Genomic DNA, 27,941 nt, shown 5'->3' with positions numbered 1-27,941 from the left:
TTTATTGTTGAACATCTTGAAATGCTGGAAAATTTACGATTGCAAACAAAATATTATCTGTAAAGATATCCTACTTATTAAAACATAAGGGGGCTGTTTTAAATAACAATAACATCCAAGCATAACATGATTTATTTAAAAAAAAACTATACAACTACAAACAAATAACAGTGAAACATAATAGTAATACGGTTAAAGCAAGCATAAATGTCAAAAATTCTGGTTTTAAATGGACTGGAAATACTTCTAAATTTATTTATTGAACAGCTTATGTGGACAGAGAAGACATCAAGATGACACCGTGCATTAACTATAGAACCTAGAGTAGTAAACTATAAACTGCATTTGATTTATAGATTTTGGCGAACCACACCAGACTCCAGCTGAGTATCAAAAAATATAAAATCTTAAACATTTGTTTTCAATCAAATACCTTTCAACACAACTTGACATATGCGCTGAATGATTTAATAACACACTTATTTAAGTATCAATACAATGCTACATTATTTAATTAATCAAAATATTGCCATTGTGTTTAAACTGTCCAAGAATTAAAATTAATAATATGGAATGAAAGCACGAAGCGCAAATTATATAAGTTATTGCAAGGACAGTGAAAACAGCAAGACTATTCCAAAACCATTGACTTTTCTCAGTCTTGTATTGATATAAGTAAAGCGAGTATTTTATATAAGTTACTGTTCATTTATTTTACATAGTTTACCGATAGAATATCTAGAATTATAGGTACACTTTGGTTTTTAGTCAATAACTAATTGGCGGAAAGAGCCGTCGATACCAAACAGTTCATCCAGGTTCGTTGGTTTTCCCGGCCTGAGCGCTTCATTAGCTTTGACATTCTCCTGTTCTGCAAACCACTCTTTATATTCTTCTAGTTTTTTGGTCCAGGAATCTATAAAATTTTAAATATAGTTAAATGTTGTAGAAGACATTGCATTGTTGAGCGTCATTTGCATGAAGCGTAATATGGTAAGAATTTTTTGTAGATATAAAATTACGATTACATTAAAATTATCGAATACGTATGACCCATTATTCTCCAAAGCAGCGTCGCTTAGTATCGGAATACTGGGTTAAGAAAATACGAGCGATTGGCAATCCCGCGGTCACCTGGAGGGCAAAGTTAGATTGGCTTCTTAGAAGCTGGATGTCAATAATAGAGCACGGCAATACTTCAAGCCGGCCCACATTCTGGCGCTCTACAAAGCACAGGTTTGCCCACACATGCAGTATTGCTGTCTTGTTTGACCACGTGCAACGAAGATCAGCTCGAATTGTCGGGGACCCAATGCTCTGTGAACGACTGAATCACTTGGCATTGCGTATAGATGTCGCTTCATTGTGTGTCTTCTACCGCATTTAACACGGGAGTGTTCCAAAGCGCTGTTTCATCTGATTCCTGCCGCCGAATTCCATCTTCGCATGACACGCCACAAATTAGGATATCATCCCTACCATCTGGATCTTGCGGTCCTCCGCACTGCTCCAACTTTTTTCAACGTACCACAAAGCTGTGGAATGAGCTTCCTTGTGCAGTGTTTCCGGGACGATACGCCATGGCTACCTTAAAAAAAGCGCCTACACCTTCCTTACAGGCCAACCCTTCTGTGATTCCTGTGGTGTTACAAGAGAATGTGGGTGGCGGCGATCACTTAACACCAGGTGACCCACCCGTAGGCTCGTTTGTCCTCCTTTTCCACAAAAAAAGAATACCTAAGTATTGATAATTTCTTTTATTTTGAGAAATATAGTATAGATACCTATAATAAGATAAGAAGTATCTTGAGTTCGCTGACAACATTTATTACTTACTGTGTAGTTCTTCCATAGAGCCAGCTTTACCTCCATACTCATTTGGCATCATCTCTTGAGGAATATGTTTATAAAGATCGTTAGCATCTCCATGAATGAAAATCTAGAAGAAAACGAATTTCAATGCAACTATTAATCTAATATTGTTTTTCTATAGCTAGCTTTTTTTAATGACAATTAGGGACGAGACCAACAGGACGTTCAGCAGGTGAAAATTGATACGCCCTACCCATTATAATGCAGTGCCGCTCAGGATTCTTGAAAAATCCAAAAGTTCTGAGCGGTACTACAATTGCGCTCGTCACCTTGAGACATAAAATGTTAGGTCTCATTTGCCCAGTAATTTCACTAGCTACGGCGCCCTTCAGACCGAAACACAGTAATGTTTACACATTACTTCTTCACGGCTGAAATAGGCGCCGTTGTGGTAATCTAGCCGGCTTCCTGTGCAAAGGAGTCTCTCACTCGTAAAATTTTTCCTGTATCCATTTCATAATTCTCTATTTATGACACAGAGTTTATGGAATTAAACTATACCTATTGTATTATAAAAGCATATGTATAAGATATTTTACGCCATCGAATGCGGATAGAGCAGTTCGGTAGTGCTTTTTCTTCTGACTTATTTCCCAGAACTCATTTTAATAAGTTCTGCTAATACTCGTAATACCAGCTCGGTGATGTCATTTTCTAATCTAACTAGAAGTACCACAATTACCAGATTTTTGAATACGTAAAGGAAAATCTCATAGGACAGGTTATCCTGTTTTAAATCTGTCAGCTCTTTCAGGAGCTAACAGATGGCCGCCGGCATCTAAAGTGATGTCCCCTAAACTCACATCGCATCACGCGGGTGCAATCAATTTAAAAATATCCTGTTACCATCTCCACCTCTAGTTCTATCATAATGATTTAGGGCAAAATATAAATGATATTGTTAAGTCATAGTACGTTAATTAGCTCATTGATAATTATATAGTGATAAACAGAAGTACATTACTTAATTTCTTATATTATTTGTGTAAGTAACTTCTTATATGATTTTGCTTAAAAACAACGTAAAATATTGCTTTACCCTTGCAGGAGATCACATATTATCTACCGTTATTATATTACGTAGATAATATGTATTTATTGTGTTTGTAATTATTTTAATTTCAATAAAACGTCCAGAAAATCCAAAACTTTCATATTACTTTATATATATAACGAATTGCTATTGATGTGTTGAAAGCAGCAAAAGAAGTTAAAACTATTTTGAAAAAAAATTTACTTTAATTACATACATGGCGAAACTCTAAGAAAAAAGCCGCTCACTCGATTCAAGTGTGAAACGTGCAGTCATTGATAGATTGACAGATGATGGCTATAATCCTGTAAAAAACGGAGATAGCCGAAATCCACTACGTTTTAAGCAACTGTTCGCTTTCACACTAAGCTGGATTATACTTCGTCGCCAATCGCCATACTGTAATTACAACAATTTCAAACTTATGTCAAATCACTGCACGTTTCATACTAAAATAATTAATATATTTATAAATTTCAATTTTTACTCAGGCAGTCCCACTTATTACGTAGTATTTACATCCTATTTTTTCATGGCGTCGGAAAATAAAACACCGCGCGGGTATCGTTAAAAAATCACTCTCATGATTTTTTGCCTCACGCGGCATGAGAAATCCAAATTGTATTGCAATTATGAGAAGTACAAAAAGAAAGCTTCAGGTCAAAATATGAATAGAAATGTTTTGTCCTTTTCTAAAATAGACTGACTTACCCTATCTCTGATTTTTTCCTTCAGGAAAGGCTTAACGAAGTTGACAATTTTGTCGACAAGGGGTGAAACGTTGATGATGTGAACTTGCTTAAGTTTAACTGGATACGCCTCCTGAAATGTTTTATTCAGATTAGATTAGAGTAACTTATTCAGATTTTTAGAAGTTTAATATAAAATTGTAAAAAGAACATGATAAATTCAAATTTCAAATTCAAATATTTTTATTCAAAATAGGATTCAAAATCACTTATTGAACGTCAAAAACTACCACTCAAAATAGACTGCCTCAGAACTGAGAAGAACGGGCGCTAGAAACTCAGTTTATAAAAGTTGCAGTTTCAGTTAAATATAAATTTGTAGAAAGAACATGACAATCTGTTAAGTATTCCCATCGGTCCTATTGATCTGATGAATTCATTTTATTGTAATTTTTATATTAAGATTTTATTTAATTTTTACAATTTTTATAATATGTTTACTTGATATACTCCTAAGAACCATTTTGTTTTCAAGTTATTAAAGTGAAACTTTTATTGCATCGTCTCAAACTTTTTCGTCTGTGTGTTGCATGTCGCGTGACGGTCGGGCGGCGCCTATAGTTCGCAGCAGCTGACCGTGTAGTATATAAACTATTACTCATTTGTGCCAGTGCTCCACGCTATTTTGTTTGTTTTTGTCAATGTTTAATGTAAATATTATTAAATTTTTATTAAGTTAAATGTCTATAATGTGAAAAATAGATCCACTTTTACCGTGGTTTCATTAAACCACACATTCCTTTTTTTTTATTAATATTGACACACTTTCACAAAAAATAATCTTGCTCCAAACTAGGCATAGCCTGTACTATGCGACAAGACAACGATATATTTAATACAATATACTTACTTAAACACACAAATACTTATAAACAGCCATGACTCGGAAACAAAGATTCATTTGCACCCACTGGGATTCGAACCCGGGACCGTTTATTTATATTATGTAGGTATACCATCCTTATAATATATTTTGGGTAAATAAAAAATACTGAATCAAGACCTGGACGCAAACTAAGAACTTCTTCACAAGCGTTGGTGTAAATTTGGCAAAATGTGTCGGAGTTGCAGCTGACGCGTCTAGCACGTAAATATCTCCTGCTACTCCCTCCTTCTCTTCTTTGAGCCTCACATCTCCCATCATCAGTGCTAGTTTGAAAGCATCTGCTACGTTTGGAGCTTGGGCTTCTTTGTCAATACCTGATAAAAAGATTGGCTTTTTACTTTGGTGTGTGAGTACTATGATTGAACAAACGATTTAATAATTTATTGCTTATTTATGACAGAGGAGTTATATGATATATACAAATCAACTTTGAAAGCAAAATTAATGAACGATGCGGGACTTGAACCCGCGACCGCTCGCTTTCCGTGCAAGCGCTCTTCCACTGAGCCAACCGTTCAAGTGACGTATCGTTGATAAATCTTAATGTCTTATTCATCTCTCACGTTGTGGCTACATCTACAGGATCTACTTTATAGTTGATAACCTGCTCAACCCCAATATTTGCATATTAGAATCGACTTGAGATGTCGCTCTTTCAAATCTAAGCAACTCGTTATTTTTTAAAGTGATAACCCTCAATTTGGGATTATTTACATAAACACATGTTTGAATTTGAATTCATTTTGATTAGAATAGCTCTAATTAAAATAATACGGATTTTTTATAATTTTCACATGGACACACACTTGAATAAAAAGGTTTTTACGACAAGAATGAAAGAAATAACATACCCCTCATTAATACCACTCTTCGTCCATCTGGAGTTAGACCCGGTAGAGGAGGCATTTGGCTGAAAAAATTGTATAAATACAATCTATTTATCAGTTTGATATCAGAATAACTTAAAGTGGTTAGCTTAACAAATACATCTTTGGAATCATTAATAATTGTGAATTATAACTTGAAAGTACCACTACATATTATAAAACTAAGTCCGCCGCGTCTGTCTGTCTGTCTGTTAACGATAAACACAAAAACTACTGCACCGATTTTCATGCTCTTTTCACCAACGGATAGCGTGATTCTCGAGGAAGGTTTTAGTACATAATTTGTAAATTTTTGTAAACATTATTGCATACATTAATGACATTTGACAGGTGTCGGAAAAAATAAGCTGTCTGGGAGCTTTCAACGAAACCTCTGTCTAAAACCCTTTGAGATATAACAAAATAATGTATTATGGAATTATGTATCTTATACATTTCTACAGAAAAATCATCATCTATACAATGGCATATGTCTATCACTTAAAGAGCACATACTATATCTATTTTAATTCTTAAGAAATTGGTACTTATAAAGCGGTAATGTTATAGATGTTTACAAAAATTATTTTATTACTATATAATTATTATAAAAGTATTCCTTTTCAATGGCTTTAGACTACACTCAAGTTCAAATATTTTTATTCAAAATAGGATTTAAAATCACTTATTGAACGTCAAAAACTACCACCCATTCAAAAGAGACTGCCTCAGACCTGAGAAGAATGGGCGCAAGAAACTCAGCGGGCTTTTTTTTACTATAAAATATGGATTACAATGTGATAACGTACAATAAACATTTATAATTAAAGAGCCTAAGGGTGTTCGCTTTATTCCCAGTCCGTGGTGTCATTTAAAAAAATCGTTTATGCTATAATAACCTTTCCCACACAAACGTTTTTTAACAATTCTTTTAAATTTCGTAACACATTTGTTTTGTACATTTTCTGGGATCATATTGTTGAAGCATATACATCGCCCAACAAAAGACTTACTAACTCGACCCAACTGAGTAGTAGGCATAACAAGTTTATGTTTGATCCTCGTTCCTATTCCTGAATACTTAGGTACATAATTTTTTTCCTATTGACAGTACATGTAAATAATAAAAAACGCAATATAAAAAAATAACACTTTATGTTATAATATTAACATTCTATTTTAATGAGTATTCCTTTTATACCCCAGTGTCTAATATGATATTTAATACTTATATATCAATTTGATATTTTTTATAAAATTAAGGGACGAGACGAGCAGGACGTTCAGCTGATGGTCATTAATACGCCTTGCCCATTACAATGCAGTGCCGATCAGGATCCTTGAAAGATCCAAAAATTCTGAGCGGCACTACAATTGCGCTCGTTACCTTGAGACAGAAGTTGTCAAGTCTCATTTGCCCAGTAATTTTACTAGCTACGGCGCCCTTCAGAACGAAACACAGTAATGCTTACACATTACTATTTCACGGCAGAAATAGGCGCCGTTGTGGTATCCTTAATCTAGCCGGCATCCGGTGCAAAAGAGGCTCCCACTGTTTGGTTAGTAGTATTGAAATTTACAATACTGTTTCGTTGTTTATTAATTGGGCACCTCATAGATTTGCTTCAACATTATTTAAATACTATGACTAATTATAATCTTAGGCCTAGATAATTTTTTTGTAAGGACGCCAATTATATTATTGGTAACTTGATTCCGACTCAACATTGTAAAATTTATATCTAGATGTTAGTTCATTCAAAATACCCATAATCTAGACGGCATCTTGTGCAAAGGAGCCTCCGACTGGTGGGATTTAAATATGATATACTTACATAATTTTCAAACTCTCCTGCAATTCAGGTCTTGTGACGTCACGGTCGTTGAAGAACTCCGGCACTGCAGTCCTCATCGTGAAGTACATGTCCAACTTACGCTTGGTCTTTTCCAAAGAGAACTTGCAACCTCGAAGGAAGGTCATGATACGCTGGTCATCTGTAAACAATTTTTATTGGGAAATAATAAATTAGGAAACTTTTTATATTATTGTATTTTGGCTCATTTTGAATCGTTTTTTTATGGAGAAGGAGAACAAACGAGCGTACGGGTCACCTGGTGTTTAATGATCACCGCCGCCCACATTCTTTTGTAACACCAGAGGAATCACAGGAGCGTGGCCGGCCTTTATGTCGTATCGTCCCGGAAACACCGCACAAGGAAGTTCATTATCATCAATAATCGTGAGCGACACTGCATTGTAATTGTCCTGCTCGTCTCGTAACTTATTTTCACAAAAATTATAAAAATATTTTAATGATGTGCTTCTGATTAATCTTCTATTTTTTTTAACTTCAAACATCTCTCAAAACAAAAGTGCGTCCTATTTATTATTCCTACAACCAGGAAGTGACTTACCAAACTCGTCAGGTAGATGAGGTTCTTTCTTCAACCATTCCTTGATGTGTTCTAGATCTTTGTCTCTGGTTTCTACATTTTCATTCAGCTCTTCTCTGATCTTCTTCCACATCTCTCCAGCTGGCTGTTCAAGAGTCATCTTGGAAGTTTTTGGTCCTGTAAAACATCCTTGATTTACTAAGAAATTAGAAGAACATGAATTATGCGGTTCGTAAAGGGGCCTATAATCCTACCAAGTCACAAGTCTGTTCAAATTTGCTTACTCTGTCACACGATGGATGACAGATGTTTTTTATGACAATAAGGAACGAGCAGGACGCTCAGCTGATGGTAGTTGATACGCCCTGCCTATTACAATGCAGTGCCGCATAGGTTTCTTGAAAAACACAAATATTCTGAGCGACACTACAATTGCACTCGTCACCTTGAGACAAAAGATGATAAGTCTCATTTACCCAGTAACTTTACTAGCTACGGTGCCCTTCAGACCGAAACACAGTGATGTTTGCACATTACTGCTTCACGGCAAAAATTGGCGCCGTTGTGGCACCCATAAACTAGCCGGAATCCTGTCCAAAGGAGCCTACCACTGGTTAACATGATTAATGCGGTTCGTAAGGGGGCCTATAATCCTACCGAGTCACAAGTCTGTTCAAAGCTTACTCTGTCACACGATGGATGACAGAATGACGTGAATCTAATGAAGATTTAGAATTATATCGATCCAGATTTTTTATTGATCTATTATTTTTATTTTAACACTATCAGAATGAAAAATTAAATCAATATGTATAAAGATAGTGTATTATGAATTACCTATGAAATAAAAATATATTTGCTTTGTTATCGATACATACATCGATATATACGAGTACGCAAAGTTATCCAAAAGCGGTAATACTAGCCAGTTTACTGTGTGTAACAGAACCTATGTCCGTACCATCCATTATCCATATCGGGTTTGAATCCCGGTAGGTGCAAGCATTTATATCATGGATATAGATGTTTGTTTCCGAGTCATGGATGTTTAAATGTATGTTTATACGAATATATGTGTATGTTTAAGTAAGTATATAACTATATTTACAATACTACGACTACATAAAATTAAAACTATCATTACGTGGAAGCGTACCAAGAATACTGGCAGCATTACCGCGTTGGATAGCAAGGCTGATCCGTTGACTGAAATAGCTGCCAGCACTTGGGTTTCCAGTAGCCTTATTGAGGCGCGAAGATAGTATTTTGAACATTATCCGCGCCTCTGGGCACCACGGGCCAAGTGTCTCGACACCAACGGCACAAAGATGTATGACTCACTGAGGCCAACATATTTGCGACGCTTGCTGTCTTCGGCAGTCGAAGCAGAAGCCCCAGCACCAACTGACGTAACTTGGACATGAAAAGGAGCCAGAGTGTCGACGCAAGTAGCGTCCCTCACCAGCGCCCTTCCCCGTGCCCTAGCCACCAGCGTCATTCCATCAGGACGCTTGCCATCGCGGCGGGTAATACCATTTGGCTCTAAAACAGCTGGTATATTAAAAGCGGCAAATGCCCTGCGGATGACTTCATTAATGCTGGCGTGACGACTGATACGGCCTGCCGATTTTAGGCAGGATAACCCGTGACGTCCAAGAACATCTACCTGAACGCCACATCTACATTGATGTGGTTCATTCAGTTTTATACCTAGCCGGAGTGATACGCATATTGACAATGTCATATTGTCAAGTAGCGTTCCGATCGGCGCAGAAGGCAAGGCTTGTAACCAAAAGCCCGACCCATTTTGTGTCACGGCCAAAAGACAAGCACGCTCTGTTATGTCAGTAGATGAGATCAAAAGATCATCAAAAGTAAGTATATTGTATTAAATATATCATGGTCTTGTAACCCATAACACCCACACCCATATGCTTAACTTGGGGCAAGAAAATTTGTGTAAAAAGTGTGTCAATATTATTATTATTATTATATAACATTGATGAATTTTACTCTTTTTAGTGAGTGTATTAATATACGACCAGGTAATGCTTATAAATATATTTACAATTCTTACAAGTTACTTATTTTTTAATGAAAATTAGGGGTGAGACGAGCAGGCCGTTCAGCTGAGGATGATACGCCCTGCCAATTATAATGCAGAGCCGCTCAAGGTTGTTGAAAAACTCAATTTTTCTGAGCAGCACTAGAACTGCGCTTGTCACCTTGAAGCATAAGATGTCAAGCCTCATTTGCCCAGTAATTTCACTACGGCGCCCTTCAGACCTAAACACAGTAATGCTTACACATGATTGCTTCACGGCAGAAAAAGGCGCCGTTGTGGTACCCATAATCTAGCCGGCATTCTGTGCAAAGTGTTATTTTGGTATATGTTAAGCATAACAACACAAGTTGTAAATAAATAATATATAACTTTAAACAATTGTTTTTGTTATGAAAGACGTCAAGAGCCTTACATACCTGCGTCTGTCTAATGTTATTATTGAGTGATTGAAGTTTATGACTTTATTGTCAATGTTAAAGTTCAGGGACTTCAACCTTAACGTTTGTTTATGTTAGAAAATTGATTGTAAGTTAAATGACTGTATAAAATTTAAAAGTCGAATTTATTTATTGACAGCAATAAAGTTTTTTTTTAATGAAAATAAGGGACAAGACTAGCAGGACGTTCAGCTGATGGTAATTGATACGCCGAGCCAATTACAATGCAGTGCCGCTCAAGATTCGTGAAGAACCCAAAAATTCAGAGGCTTTTGGCTTTTTCTTTCTTCTTTCTTTTCTTGCCAGTGGTTGGTTCTTGGTTCTTGCAAGTGTACTTGCGCTCGTCACCTTCAGACGTAAGATGTTAAGTCTCATTTGCCCAGTAATTTCACTAGCCACGGCGCCCTTCAGCCCGAAACACGGTAATGTTTACACATTACTACTTCACGGCAGAAATAGGCGCCGTTGTGGTACCCATTATCTAACCAGCTTCCTGTGCAAAGGAGCCACCCATTGGTAAAGATGAACAATAATCACTAATTACTATCCAGAAAAATTAAAAGCCAGGATAAACAACGCTTAAATATGTTGTTGCGTATATTAAAAATAAATATTTTAATACCACCAGAGGCTGGTTGCAAAATTGACAGTGATTTCATCAAATATATTTCAAAAAAATTATTCAATCCACGTACTATTGCAAAAACAAAGACAGCTATGAGCCAATCGTACTATTAATGGACTCTGCAAATATGGTCAAACTATGCACATACGGAGTACCTACCATAATATAATATTAACGGCATCATTAATATATATATATATATATATATATATATATATATATATTTATGAGTTTGTCAATAATATTTCAAAACATCAAGAATTATTTCATAAAATATACTCCCTGTTGTTATAATGAAATTGTTTCACAGCAGAACTGTCAAACCATGCGTCAATAAATTCTCTCACAGAAAAAGAAATAGAAATAAATACTATCCTATCTCTCAAGTTGGACTAAACTGCACTCCATGAAGTAATTAATCCCCATTTAAATCCGTTCATTAGTTTAGGAGTCCATCGCGGACAAACAACGTGTCACGTAATTTATATATATTAAGATATATATATATATATATATATATATATAATATAATTTAGAATTTATTATTAGAACATAGGAACTTAGGCGCTTACAACTTGATGTAATGATGCTTTATGATATATGTCATCACAAATACGATTGTATCACACTTACAAATAAGATAATGCACAAAGTTCCTAAGAGTTCTGTCGTAGGGCTCATCAACTTTATGCCACCACACTATCAGCCATACCCGATTTGCAGTCTGTCTCCGGTTGTGGCCTACTTGAGATAAAAATCGTAACTATCGTTGACTTTTCTGTCCCAATAAACTTATCAACGGTAACCAATGACGTTCTATACATAGAACGTCATTGACGGTAACTCATCTTATCCGTACTCGCTGTCTGTCAATGGGAGGACGTATAGCTTACCAGGGATAGAAGTTTGTATGGAAATTGTAACAGTAAATTGGCGATAAGAATGACTTATGGTATATTGGGACAGCTTCAGATTAGTGGCAGCTAATTCTGATACTGATAACTGATAGAAGAAGGTAGTAATTTATCTCTATCTGTGGATAGTATATTGAGAAAGGCCGTAAGTCGTACAAAGCATTATAATCATAAGTACCGTATATAAATAAATATTGCAATTTATAGTTTGTTCCACTTTTTTCAGTCTCTTTTTTGTATCTATTTAATATAAACCCTGTAATGTTTACCTTTCTCAATTTTTAACCCCAATAAATTTAATGATGATCATGTCGTCCTGACCGACACGGTCACGGCGACTGCAAAGGACTAGGGGGGGCGTCCTTGGTGTGCCGCATTTTAAAGAGCCATTTTCATAATTGTAGTGTATAGCTGCTGGAGGTCGTTGGGCTTCAAACTTTTTGGCGCTACTCTAAACGACATGCCTCCATTCTGACCGTTGGGATGCGCGCTCCTCCCAGGTTTCTGGATCTATTTGACAGTACTTCATATGCCTCTTCGCAACGTCTTTGAAACGAAGAAACTGGCCACCTTGCTTGCGCTTTCCCTCACGAAGCTCCGAGTAAAATATACGCTTATCCAGTCTCCGATCGGACAAGCGCGAGAGGTGTCCACACCAGCGCAGTTGCCGATGCATCAGGTAGACTTCAATACCATTAACTTTCGCACGTTTCAACACTTCAGTATTGCGAATGCGATCAGACCACTTGATGCCAGGAAGGCACTTGATGTGGAACCTATCTAGCGTACGGATATGTCTTAAATTAATAAATTTAATATCTTAATATGCATCCTATCCATTTCCATTTTTGTCTCTTGCTAAAATTAAAGATATTTCCAAACTTGGTTTTGCTTTTTAACTCTTCTAGTTTTATTCTGCCCTTTATACCTAAAACACTTCTATACGTTTTTGATATGCTCTTAATTGTTTTTCTTGTTTGTCAGTAAGTGCTCAGGTCTGGCATGATTTATGTTATTTTAATATATTAACTGTTAGTTTGATTTATTAGTTTTATTTAGAAGCCCGACGCCCACTTTGCTTGGTATTGGCAGACGAACGAATGAATTCAAATCCGTATATTTTTAATCAAAATCACTTATTGAACGTCAAAAACTACCACCCATTCAAAATAGACTGCCTCAAACATGAGAAGAACGGGCGCAAGAAACTCAGCGGGCTTTGTTTTATAAAAATATGGATTTCAATGTATATAATCGTACAATAAACAGTTATAATTAAAGAACCTGAGGGTGTTCGCTTCATTCCCAGTCTGTGTTATCATTAACAAAATCATTCATGTTACAATAACCTTTCCCACACAAACGTTTTTTAACAATTATTAAAAAATTTTAAATACATTTGTTTTGTACAATATCTGGCACCATATTGTAAAAGTATATACATCGTCCAATAAAAGACTTACCAACTCGACTTAACAGAGTAGTTGGCATAACAAGGTTATGTTTGACTCGTGTTAACATTATGACTGTCATAGTTTCTAGCAAATTCTTTAATGTTCTTATAAAGAACATTAATAATCATAATACAGTTATCCTATTAGGCTTCCTGTTATCTTTAACAGATACGAGACTCTAAAGATAAAGAAGAACTCTCAAAGAATTTACTAGCAGTTGTTCGTTGGGTTGAGTAATTTTCGAATGTTCAATTGGTAATATAAATTACGGCGAGTGCTAGATCTGCCCTTGACAAATATTGACGTGATTGTCCAGTTAGATTTAGGATTCCTATTCTATTTTGCGTAATGTCTCCTTTTATCATCATCATCAGCCAGGAAATTTCTAATACTGGACAAAGGCCTCCCCCGAAGATTTCCACGACGATCGGACCTGCGTTGCCCTCGTCCAACGTATTTCTATGTCTCCTTGAATTATAAAGCGGTTATCTAAAAACTGTTAACACAAATACGATATTAATCCTTTTTTTTTACTGTCGGTCGCGAGGACGTGGCGCTAAGCGAGTTTTCCCACTCTAATAAAACATATATATTGTTGGCAAAACTTAATAATCTTTAAATAAAGTAAAAAGTGCAGTTCAAATTTTGTGATGTTGTGGTCGGAACTATTGCATCATCTTCGACGTTAAGCTAAGCTAAGTCATTTGTTGGAATATACCTAACGTAACATTACCGCCAGCTGATTGAAGGAGAATAAAAGAGAAGTATTTTTTGTATTTTTTGTAGTGAAAATAATATAGATTATTTAATTAAGTACCTATATAGGTTCCGACGCGAGTTCCGAAACCTACACGAGAGCTGATCGCCGACATAATTGAATAAATAAAATAATTATTTTCGTATTATATTAAATTTATGTGCAATTTTTATCTGACTATATATCGTCAGGTAAAGTGTGAATTAATGTAATTAAATCTGTGCTGTACATGTATACTAAGGAATTCAAGTTTTAAAATTCGTGAGTTCAAACAAAATATCGGAACATTAAGTTTTACAAGAAAGTGAACATTTGAATTAACCAAAAACGTTGATAAATATAATAATTCACCAATAATAAAACAATAATATATATTTTATAAACAAAACAAATATTATTTTGAAATGATTGTGACTTAAAAAGTGCAGGGTAGTTGTAAAACATTTGTGTGAATCAGCCGAGTGCCGGATTACCTTGTCTCCACAGTACGCTCGACATTGAAGACAATTTAACTAGTGCTAACAGACTAATAAATTCGCAAGTTAGGTTATAGCAGCGTTGGAGTATTGTGTAGTGAGGTGGACTGATTCGGCGGAACGTCGAGGGTTCTATCCACGGTGCCATTTCGACATCATTTTTTGTTTATTTTTATTTGAAGTATTTTAATTCTTATTATTATTATTTATTTTGTTATTCTTTAATTAACCCCGTGGTACAGTAGATTTTTAAATTTTACAAACCATGGAGACTAATAACATTACTCTGAGAAAAAGAAAACCCAATTTTCACACTTCATTTTGTCTAGAACAAGACGAGTCAATGGACTCATTATGTTCGGAAACAGCAAGAAGCCTGCCAGACTTGTCTACAATAGTTACACAAGAAGAAATTATTGATTTAAAAGAAGAAATCACAAGTCTTAACATGCAGCTAAATAGTGCACACACGGAGATTTTCACACTATCAGGAGAAATTAATGAGTTGAAGAAACTAATAACGGAACAGAGAAATCAAATAGAAGTCCTTAAAAAAGTGTGTTTTAGTCCAAGAAACAATAGCCCTATAAACACTTCTTTAAAAAAAAGGAATAATCCTAGATTATTGGAATTAGCTCAAACCTTACAATTAGATTCGAGTTATACTGAAACAAATCAAGAATCGGAATTTCCCACCAATTCAAGTACTAAGGAGTCCCTACAAGAATCGGAGTCATCCTGCATTTGTTTAGAAAAAACTTATGAGAAGACAGCAGTATGTTCGAGTGAGGGATGCGTCCCTACGCCAACTACGAGTACACAGGGAGAAACCTTCAAAATAAGGGAAGATGAAATAAATCCTTCATCGGTTAGTGACACGGACACCAAACCTGAAAATTCAAAAGAGAATTCAGACAAAATGCGAATTATGATACTTGGCGGACAACAATGTGTTAATTTAGCAAGATCCCTTATCCAATCACGTCAGAATACTAAATACGAAAACTATCAAATATTTTCTTTCGTTAAACCTCATGCAACGTGCGATGAACTCGTTGCGACGTTTAATAATACTGAATTTAATCATAATGATAAAATAATTTTATGTTTAGGCGAACAGGATAGTAATCCTTACAAAATTATAATGGAACTTGGTTTTTTCTTAAAGCGTCATAATAAAGCAACAGTTATTGTAACCAGTGTACTGCAAAATTACTACATTAATGAAAGAAAACTGAATAATTTATTGGAACTGACTTGTAAAAATTATAAAAATTGTACATACTTGACTTTAGCAAAATCGTACCCTGGCAAGAAACACTTCATTCATGATTTTTGTTATAGAATAAATAATCTTATCGACTCAATGTATTATAGGCAAAAATATTTAGTACCCGGTAGTAAAATTATCATGGCTCGTAGTGCGAAAGGCAGTCAACATCAAGCTCAAATATCGCAGTCTGCCAAAACTATCACCAATAGTAAAATAATAAAAGGTACTATACCATATTATTTCAAACTAAAAAGTAAAGAACAAAATAATGACCTCAAAAGCGATTCATTTTTTCGAGTCCAAATTTTATCTTAATATAATGCATCAGAATATAGCAAGCGTTTTAAGTAAAAAAGATCTACTAAACATAGCTCTAACTGAACTTTTTGAAAATGGAAAAGTAGTAGATGTTATATGTCTATCCGAAACATTCGTGAATGCAGAAAACAGATCTAATATTAAGTTGAATGGATATACAATGGTATCTGCCTTTTGTAGACTTAAGCAAAAGCGTGGTGGGGTCTGCATTCTAGTCAGAGACTATATTGAGGCTGTAAAATTTGATGTCATGGATGAGCTATGTGTAGAATATTCTTTCGAATGTTGTGGTTTAAGAATACCAAAGCACAAATTAATTGTAATATGTCTATACAGGACGCCGAATTCGAACGTTGCTGAATTTTTGAATAAGCTTGATTTACTTTTACACAAATTAAGATATTGGGAGACCAGTAATATTGTGATTGTTGGTGATTTTATTATCGACACTCTAAAAAATACTAAAACGAATCTGGAGTTTACAAATTTATTGCGAAATTATAATTTTTTTAAACATATTAATGAACCTACTCGGCAAAAATCCTGTATTGACCTCTTTGTTAGTAATATAGAAAATGCCACAGGGGAGATTCGTCAGTTAGGCCTATCGGATCATGACACAGCACAATTCTTAGTAGTACCGACAAAAATAAATAATTCAACACCGTCGTATAAGTTAATTTTCAAAAGAGATTTATGTAATCAAAACATAAACAAATTTAAGGACTGTATAAAAAGTCTTAACTGGATAGACGTGTATGATGCCCAGAAATTGGACGAATCTTTTGATGAATTTTACAATACATTAATCATATTTTATAAATTATGTTTTCCTCTTCTTAAGTATAAAATTAATGTTTCAAATTCAAAAATAAAATGGTTGTCCAGAGGTATAAAAAAATCATGTGCAACAAAAAGAAAATTAAGGTATCAATATTATAAGAATAAAATACCTGCCAACAAAAACAAATTTAATAATTATTCAAAGATTCTCAACAAGTGTATAGACCTAGCTCAGAGAAGTAGTAACAACAAATATATACTTTACTCGAAAAATAAATGCAAAGCGTCGTGGAATGTGATTAAAAATAAAACTAACTCTAATGTAGGAAGTATCGATGAAATTAAATATGAAAATAAAATTATAAATAATCCAATTCAGATTGCTACTATTTTTAATAATTATTTTATAAATACAGTCACACAAAGTCAAAGTCAAAATGTAAAAAATAAAAAACCTACATATAAATTAAAACATAACAATTCAAATATTTTCTTAATGCCAACTGATGAAATGGAGATAATAACCGTTATTAAGTCACTTAATAATTCAAATTCCACGGGCTGCGATGAAATAGCAACAAAGGTAATAAAGGAATGTGCAAAGGAACTAGCTCCAGTCCTAGCCTACTTAATAAATCTATCTTTTGAAGAAGGTACTTTCCCATCAAATTTAAAAAAGGCAAAAGTAACACCTTTACTCAAAGCGGGTGATAAAAAGGATATTAACAACTATCGACCAATCACACTCATTCCTGTTATCTCAAAAATTTTTGAAAAGATACTGCACAAGCGATTAACATCTTTTTTAACTAAACATAATATCATTTTGGAGGAACAAAATGGTTTCCAAAAAGGAAAATCAACAACTTTAGCGTGTTTTTCGCTAATAAAAGAAATATCGGAATGCATGGATACAAAAATTCCAGTAACATCAGTATTTTTTGATATGAGCAAAGCTTTTGACAATGTTTGTCATGAAAAACTATTAGATAAATGCGCTCAATATGGTATTCGAGGTCTAGCAAATGACTGGCTTAAAAGTTATCTTTCAAACCGTACTCAATACGTTGAAATTGCTAAATTAAATAATAAACAAGAAGTAATACCTTATCGATCAGAACTTAGACTTAAAACAAAAGGTGTACCACAAGGAAGTATATTGGGTCCACTTCTATTCATAATCTACATAAACGACTTACCTAGCATTACTACTAATAACTGTACTCTTTTTGCTGATGACATCTCTATTGTAATTAAATGTAACAATGAATTGACATATGATATAGAAATTAATAAAACAATAAAGGACACAATTGAATGGCTTACTGAAAATAACCTGACTGTAAATATAAAAAAAACAATGTATATGCAGTATTATAATAAGAATGGGAAAGGAAAAGATATTAATGTTAATTATCATAATGAGAATATTAAAGAAGCACAACTTGTCAATTTTCTTGGTATTTCTTTAGACTGCAACTTGTCCTTCAAGTCACATGTTGACAAAATTAGCAAAAAAATTAACCAACATGTATTTGTCCTCAAACGCGTATCAAAAACAATAGGTGAAAAAACAGCGCTAATGGCATATCATGCATTCGTGGTTTCAGCTTTAAGATATGGATTGGTCATATGGGGCAACTCGGTGAGCATAGGACATTTATTTATTGGACAGAAGAAGTGTATCAGGGCGGTTTGTGGAGCCGGCCCCCTAGATTCTTGTCGACCGCTATTTAAAAAATTGAAAATTCTATCGCTGCCATGCCTATACATTTATGAAATAAGCCTATTTGTTCAAAAACATATGTGTGATTTCTATACAAAAAAAAGCCAGAAGGTTTTAAATACAAGGTATCCAAATAAACTCATAATGCCCTTCTGTAGAACTGCATCTTTTAGTAGAAATTGTTTCAGCATGTCTGTGAAAATATATAATAAATTGCCCAATGAATTGAAAGATTTACCGTTCAAAGTTTTTAAAAGAAGACTGCATCAGTGGTTAACAAATAAGTGCTTCTATAGTTTAAATGAATTTTTCAATACAAAATGAATTAGTCTATTTGATAATAATATATGTAAATTAATATACTTTTATGACATTGAATTTGTTAATATTATACATAGGTACTAAATGAATTATTAAGTTATTTACGTCTCATATTATAATATTATATAAGTATTAAAATTTCATTTTATAAATATTATTGATATCATTGAGAAATCCGACATGTTTCAATATAACAGTACGATTAGTGTTTAGACAATTTTGTAACATATTTTGCATGTCAATTGACGAAACATATTGGATTATCCATTATATTGTTAACACCTTAAGTACAATGTTTCCTGCAAATAAATTTCATTTCATTTCATTTCATTTCATTTCATTTCATTTCCTTTGCTAGGCCCTTAACTAAACTGATCACATAAACTGTTAAGAATGGCTATAGAATATTATAAGACCTATCTCAAAGTATAAAACTAATACTAATCAATGAAGGGCCGGTTTCATCCTTCGGTTGTAGAGCGAATCGATCGGAATAATACTTATACCATAAGGTGCGTGTTTCAGAGAAAGTTTTAGTATTTAATAATGGAGATAACTTATGCGAAACCTATTTTGGGAACGCCCAATATTCAGTCTATCTCTTACTTGAGAAAAGAATCGTACTTTTTAAATCTTTTCTGTCCCAATAAACTTATCGACGGTAACTCACGTTATGCGTGCACGATGTCTGTCAATGGGACGACGTATAGCTTATCAGCGATATAAAGTTTGTATGGAAATTGAAATTCACGCGTCCCAATATAAGGCGATAATAATGACTTACCGACTATATTGGGACGGCTTGAGATTATTGACAGCTAATTACTGACAGTAGAAGGTAGTAATTTGTCTCTATCGGTAGATAGTATATTGGGAACGGCCGTTAGAAAAACCTATATATTCGTACTACAATGAACCGCTGAATTCAGTCAGAGAACGCCCGCAACGAACCCGCTTCTAGAACTGTATCTAAGTGCCAGACCGACAAGGATGGCTTCATTAAGATGGAGCGGAAGAGAGGAGGCCTCCTGGTCGTAATAAATATAAGGCCTTCGATATTGTTCAGTACTTGGTGGAGAAGACAAAGTTCCGGTTGGGGGTCGAAAAGTTGGTCACGCGTCACGCAGTAGACTTTAACTCTTCTATTGTTCGCGTCCCGACACAACATATTATATCGATTTTCCTGGATGCTAAGTTGTGGCCGAAGGAGTTGTGTTCCGCAACAATCGCGGACGTCACCGACCGCCGGAAGCTACCGAACCCGCGCCTCACATGGCCGCGGAAATGTGACGTAGATTTTACTTATATAAATATGTATGTTAGACTCTAAGGCATTTATGTTATTGGCCTTGTAGCCTGAAATTAAATGATTTATTATTAATGACATTTCATTACATATGATAATTCATACAATGAGCGGTCGCGGACTACTTAATTTATATTAAACAACATTTGCCCGGTCAGTAATTGCAAAGTTATACATACTTAGCTCGTCGAAGTCTTCGTTATAATACTAATAGTTCCATCTAAGCCACAAACTGTTTTTACAAGAGATTATAAAACCGAATTCCATTAAAATTTACAGTTACAAAGCGGAACGGTTTTCGTGCTAAAACTGCATTCAGCTTTCACCCTTTCTCTTAGTCACGAACAACTTCTGCTCTGATTCCCTGGTAATCTTGACGCTCTTAATGTAATTCAATTTATTAAAATTAATTAAATTCTTATTTTTAAATTATTTAGATATTTGACTTTAATCTTATTATACATTTAATTCATTGAATGAAAGCAATTTTTCAAATATAATTAATAATTCAAATAATTGCCCACCAAATTTTTACGGACTGTACATAGATATTTGTAGGCGATTGAAATACCACTGTGGTGGCTTAAGTAAATCATGCGCTCTTAGATTAAGGATTGGTCTCCGCTGCGCTCCAGTTAGATACCGCACTACCTAAGAATGATAGCTTTATCAGATCCCAGTGTCGTTTTTATTTCTTGTAGAATTATTTAAAAAAAAATATTTAATACGCAACCCGGCATTTTAGTTTCAATTATTATAAGCAAAGTTTAACAGACATGTGGGCACGTCAACGTCACACATTGTTCGGCTTGAGTACGCCCACGTGGGCGTAGTATTAGTTGCCGCACTTTGCGACTACGCCTGCGTTATCTAGTTGGAGTGCAGCGGAGACCAATCCAAACCTACTATCCTTACTAACAAGATAACAATTTATTCTGGCAAATAAAAAAAACTGCCTCAATTGTATGTGATTTAATGCAAAACAATTGCTAAATGGTTAGGTGTGCTTTCCAAGGATAGACGACACTTTATAGTAGGATATCTTCTAAATATACCTTTAAAGTCAAAGTCAAAGTTCTTTATTTGGCAGAAACAAACAGCTAAAGTTGTTATAATTAATAAGACTAGGCACATGTTTTGTCTTGACAGACATGCAAATATTCCAGTGGTTGCGTTTTGTAATCATCGTTATAAACTAACATAAATCAATAATTACCGGTAAATTCAAGTTGGCCGAGGTAAAGCCACACCTAAAAGACCCCATAATATACAATTACAATATTGATTAAAATTTTAAGAGATAATGCGCTAAAAATAATCACAAAAAATTATTATATTAGAAATAAGATTGGTGCCAGTTACCACTTCGTTTGATAATATTCGTGTAAAATCAATATTGTTTTATGAAAATAAGGGACGTTCAGCTGCTGGTAATTATTGCCCTGCCCATTACAATGCAGTGCCGAAGTCACCTTGAGACATGAGATGTTAAGATTCATTTGTACAGTAATTCCACTAGCTACAGAAACAGACCGAAACACAGTTATGCTTACACATTACTGCTTCAAGGCAGAAATAGGCGCCGTTGTGGTACCTATAATCTAGCCGACATCCTGTGCAAAGGAGCCCACTGTAGACCAGTGTTAACACTGTCTCCTCTCTTATTTTATTTAGTAATTTATTAAATAGTTTTACACACATAGCATGACAGCTTTTTTGGTACAAAGACTAATTAATGTGTTACATTACATTAAGTTAAATTGAGGACAAACGCTTTATCAGTCACAATAATAAAAAGCTAGAGTCTATGTTACTATAATAGTGGTAAGAAAGCCACACATATGACTCGAAGAATTCCAACATTGTTAGATATTTTATAATTCAATAAGAAAGTTATCATCTTAACACGATACCATCTATAATTGGTACGAGGTGGCGGCACGAAAGAACGCAATTCAATGAATTCATTATTTTCCTCGATCTTATTCTATCATTGGAATGTAATTTTATTTCAAATGAGTTGTTAATTTCTTACATATTTTATCGAAAAGTCTATCCATATAAACTCTAATATTAATTGATTTTGTTTTATTTATGCAAATGGTTGGTGTTGTAATGTTAGCAACGTCTAAAAAATTTAAAAGAGTTTTTGTTAATAAAAGATATAATCTTAATATAATTAGTCTGGCCATAAATACTATTTACAAACAAAGAAAAATAAAATACTACATTTGAATTTGGAATCTGTCATTTTTATATTATGATTGTTCATTGAGTTTTCTCATTTAGGCGCCAATACATTGTACAATATTTTGCGATATTAAATTGTAGTGGAGTGATAAAGAGAACCGAATCGCTGTGATTGCATTACACAAAGTAGGTATGAAGCCAAATGCAAATTTCAAAACTCTCCATACGCTCGGTATTAGTAAAATGTTTGTGTACCGGGATATTAATAGAAAATATCTGGCCGTCCACGTAGTGTTCCTACGAAAAAGAAAGGTGGTCAAAGCATTAAAGGAAAGATTTCGAAGAAATCTTGTCCGAAACAAAAGATTTTATCTCGCGAGTTGAAGATAGCACCTAGAACAATGTTGCCAATTATAAAAGATGACTTAGGACTTGCAGCCTATAAGAGACAGTACTGGTCATTTCTTAACTGATAATTTAAAAAAGAATAGGGTGGTAAAATCGAAACAACTACTGAAGTTGTACGTAAGGGAGGTCACAGAAACATTTTCTTTTCGGATAATATATTTATTTACAATAATTGAGCAATATTTTAACAAACAAAATGACCGTCCGAAAGCTCTGAAGAAGCTTCCCAATAAGTCGATAGAGTGCAAAGTGGGCACTATCCGACTTGAGTGACAGTGACTGAGCCATTTTTTTCTGAAAAATGTATCAAAACATCGGCGGAAGTATCAAGATACCTTGATCTCGAGAAGGACGTGACGCCCCGTAACAACATCATGTTTAATAACCAAGAATGGTCCTTCTAGCAAGACTCATCGCCGGGTCATAAAGCACGGTCTACGCAGTTTTTGTTGGAAACGAACGTTTTGGATTTCATCAGAGCTGAAAACTGGCCGTTGTCTAGTCCCGATCTTAATCCGCTGGATTATGATTTATGGTCAGTTTTTGAGAGTACCGCTTGCTCTAAGCGCCATGATAATTTGGAGTCCCTAAAACAATCCGTACGATTGGCAGTGAAGAACTTTCCCAAGGAAAGAGTGCGTGCTTCTATTGATAACTGGCCTCAACATTTAATGGATTGTATTTCAGCCAATTGAGACTATTTTGAATAAGTTTTTTATATTTTCAATTGTTTTATATTTATGTATAAAACTAACACACTGTTAAGGTAATAAATGCTATTTGCAATAGATTTTTTTTTCTTTTTTCAGTATGGCAAGACTAGGTATATATAATATATATAGGCACATATGCGAATTTTCCAGAAACTTTGATAATCATAATGTTAAGCCAGGCACAAACATTAACATAAACAATATGACTTCTACTCGGTCGAGTTAGTAAGTCTTTTATTGGGTGATGTATATTCTTTTCCAACTATTGTAAAGAATCTACCAAATTGTAAAGAATTGGTAAAAAACCGTATAGGTTATAGTCAATACTACCTTGGCAATAGAACGACCACTCTGAGGCTATTTAATTAAATTTTCATGAAATGAGTTTACGGGGAGGGTTCCAAAGAGCTGTTTCATCTGATTCCTGCCACTGAATTCTACCTTCGCACGACACGCCACTGTGTGGCGGTCCTCCACAGTGCGGTTTTCAAAGAGCCTTCTTCCACGAACTACAAATCTGTGGAATGAGCTTCAAAAAAGCGCGTAAACCTTCCGTAAAGCCGGCACCACTCCTATATTTCCTCTGATGTGAACAAAAGAATGTGGTCGGCGGTTATCACTTAACACCAGGTGACCCGTACGGTCGTTTGTCCTCCTTTTCCATAAAAAAAAAGATTTTGACGTTCAATAAAATAGCTAACAAAATTGTTTGTCTAAAATTTTGCTAATGCCATGTCTGTATACAAAGAACAAAGATGATCAAAAGTCAAATTCAGATTTATACATTTTTATTTTAACCGCTACAAACACTATTTACCTTTCATTCTATATTAAATTTTCCTTCGTACTCGTTTTGAACCCAGCCTTAGAGTTCCCAATCGGTCGCCACGACATTAACACACTTTCTCTATTCCCTTGTGCACTAATAATACAACCTTCCACATCCATATTATATCTACAGAATCGGTTGTGAATACAAACAACATCCTGTTTAACAAAAATAGCGTTCGTAGGTCACACTAAAAGTACTGCATTAAAAAATTATGTTTATTGCTTTTCAAAATGCTCTCCTTTACATTTTAAACAGTTTTTGATGCGATCGAACCATTTTTTAAATCAGGAGGACCACAGATCTAAAGGCATGTTTTCTACGTGCTGATTGAACGCTATCACTGCCTCTTCGGAATTAGTAAAAGTGAAGCCTCTCATCAAATCTTTGATTTTGGGGAAAATACAGAAAACACAGGGTGCTAGGTTGGGGCTAAGTGCAGGATGGGTGACGAATTGTACTTTTTCGGAAGCTAAAAATGACTTAGTTTTGTTGGCCGTGTGTGAAGAAGCGTTGTCATGATGTAGGAGAACGCGGCTTTTTGGTCGTCTTTTGCGAACTTTTTTAAACATCCTGGGTAAAAAAATGGTGGTTGGCCTGTACTCATTTTCAAACACACATTCACAGGATTTGTTTTTTTTTCAGGTTCAAAACAATAAATCCACGTTTCGTCTCCTGTGACAATGTCATAAACAGCATTATAATATCATACTTCATTAGCATCTGTGAGCACCATTTCACGCGAGCCCCCTTCTGCTCCGCTGTCAGTTCACGAGGGATCCAACTACAACAAAGTGTCCGAACTTTTAATTCTTCGTGTAAAATTTTCTATTCTAGCAATCCATCGTCTCACGGTGTTCAAGCAAGATGCTTCTCTCCCAAAAGCATTTTGAAGATAAGCGACACAGCTTTGCGGAGGGAGAGATCTTTTCAAATCATAAAAAATCATCGCTCTACTAATCTTTTCGACTTAATTCTTAGAACTTTGATGTGTGATAAAAAACAATTGACAAATGATTTCTCGCCAATTGGTTTTTTAAATTGAGTACTAAGAAGGTTGCAACGTTTCAAAAATATAACATTCGAAATTAAAATACTTCCGATTACCTAGAAGTGCAAAACTTTTAGTTTGCCCCATGTATTACTACTACTATTAATACTATGTTACTTAAGAAGAGTTATTAGTTTTTGGCCATTCTTTCGATTGGCATCATAAGAGTAGGGGTGTTTTTTTTTACATTTAAGTCGGTTCAATTCCCAGACGACGCAAGTAATTTTTAGAAAATCTTTGAATGCAGAATTACTAACTTTTAAAAATAACATAAAGTCTTCTTTCAGTAAAATAGCCTATCTTCGATAGTTAAGGTACTTTCCCTTCATGTCCCATAACTTTGAGACACCCTGTATATTATGGAAACCTATCTTCTCAAGTCATTTTTAAAAAACTTCTTTTACATGTCGCAATCCTTTATCTAAGCTTTCAATATTGAATTGCAATACATAATAGAGACTCGAAGTGAATGAATGATTCATATAAGTAACATTTAATGAAATACATTACTAACATGGAAGTACAGTACTCCAAAGATGTTCAACAGGTTGCGATTTCTCTTGCAAAGGCTATTGCCCGGTGACTCATAACGTAATGTTTTGTTGCGTAGCCAGACAAATTCATAATAATAATCTACATATTACATATACTTTTTCTACCGTGAAGCAGTAATGTGTAAACATTATTGTGTTTTGGTCTGAAGCGCGCTGTAGCTAGTGAAATTACCTTGCAAATGAGGCTTAATAGCTTATGTCTCAAGGTGATGAGCGCAATTCTTGTGACGCTCAGATTTTTTGGGTATTTCAAGAATCCTGAGCGGCACATAAAATAATATTACATAATATATACGAAATTGAAAGTAAAATAGATGACATAGGCTTTGGAAACACAGCAGGTACCCGAATACAAAGTCTAAAAATTATTAAAATTAAAAAAAAATAAGTTGTTTTAGCTACAAACAAAAACAATATTCTGATCAAATACAAAAACCTTTTTGCATTACAAAAGTAATACTAATTTTATAATTATGCATTACGATAGGATTCATGAGGTGAAATCAAAACTCAAAAACTGATTTTTGAATAAAAATTGTGAACCTACTAATTAAATACACTAAATGCATATTTTAGCAATAGGTACTTTGAGTATATACTTCCAAATATACTATGTCTAATGATTATAATTTACTCAATACTTTCAATGATAGGTTTTTTGTTTTATATTAAGAATTGGCCACTATTAATAGTGGCAAATTCTGCTTAAGCAGATATTAAAATAATAATCATGTTAATAATTATTGATTAAATACGTCGTAATATCGTTCATAACCAAAGAGAAAAGAGGAAAGTAAATTATTTTTCTGGATATTACTTACCTAGTCCTCTATATCTAATAAAAATAATATATTATCTATAAATAAATATTAAAACTGAGTAAAACGGAATCTAACTAGGATGCCGTAGTAGGCAGTAGCTAGAGTCGTACCGCTTCAATGCGGCGTAGGTATATTTGAGAGAAGTGAGACAATCTAAGTATGTGTACAAAGACAAAACAAAATAATCAAACAAATTTTAATCAATTTTTAAATAAATATAAATAGCGCGTGCTAATTTTGAATAATTTGTAAATCATGTTTGTTTTTAATTATAATAATTGAATCAAGTCGAAATTCAAAATTCTGTCTCCACAATAACCTTGAAAACTTCCAAAGCTTTCTATAAGCTTATTTTTTTTTAAATCGGTCCAAAAATGGCCTAGAAACAATTTAACAAAGAAATCAATTGGAGTCACTCGGTGGGTGCTCCACTCAGCTTCGCTCAACAACAATTTATTTAATATAAACAACTTACTTTGAATCGGTGCTTAACATAAAACCTCAAACAGACACACCTGGCTCCAAACAGTTGGATTTTTCTGTCAGCTGAGAACCTTTGTTCTTAAGATGAAGAAGATTAGATATATATTGAAAACCATCGAAACCATTAGGACTGCTTAGAAATTACCAAAATAGCGCATAATTGAAACCACTTCACAAAAATAATTATGTACTCACAGAATATGAGAAGAAAATTTCATTTTTACAAAAAAAAAGCACCAAAATACCCCTAATTTTTAGTTTTACAGTTGGAGCCATGTTAATCATTCAATCTAGGTAAAAATTGTACACCAATATTATTTAATATGGCACAGTTTTGTTAAGAAAATTCTATTCTGTTTGTAATAAATTAAAAATGCTTCTAACTCTGAATAAAAAGTTATGGCGATCTTGTGCGAAAGCGGTAATCTAGCTCAGCTCGATTCCTCAAGGCCATTGGCTCAGTCCCCAGCCTTAAAAAGCATACACAATAAAACACAAAAATGTATTCACCTTGAAATTGAAACACCAAATCACACGACTTCTGTACGACAAACACACTATCACCACACCTTGTCTTTGCCGTTGTTGGTTTGGCACGAAAGTTCTGTCTGCAGGTTGTAAAAGCAACGCGTGACCA

The 27,941-nt window shown here is 34.4% G+C and overlaps 1 protein-coding gene across 1 annotated transcript; it reads right to left on the bottom strand.

The window, feature by feature from the left end:
- Positions 1-116: 116 nt before the first annotated feature.
- LOC126967391 (alpha-tocopherol transfer protein-like) lies at positions 117-27,941 on the bottom strand. The gene is made up of 8 exons (XM_050811834.1): positions 27,815-27,941; positions 7,822-7,977; positions 7,242-7,401; positions 5,392-5,450; positions 4,658-4,854; positions 3,617-3,727; positions 1,837-1,939; positions 117-916 (listed from the first exon to the last, which is right to left on the bottom strand). The coding sequence occupies exons 2-8, from the start codon at positions 7,958-7,960 to the stop codon at positions 765-767; spliced, it is 921 nt and encodes a 306-aa protein (XP_050667791.1). The 5' UTR covers positions 7,961-7,977; positions 27,815-27,941; the 3' UTR covers positions 117-764.

This window comes from Leptidea sinapis, chromosome 13 (genome assembly GCF_905404315.1).
Source record: "Leptidea sinapis chromosome 13, ilLepSina1.1, whole genome shotgun sequence".
NCBI lineage: Eukaryota > Metazoa > Arthropoda > Insecta > Lepidoptera > Pieridae > Leptidea > Leptidea sinapis.
Note: the sequence above shows the minus strand (reverse complement) of the source record. Positions and strands in the feature narration are given on the sequence as shown.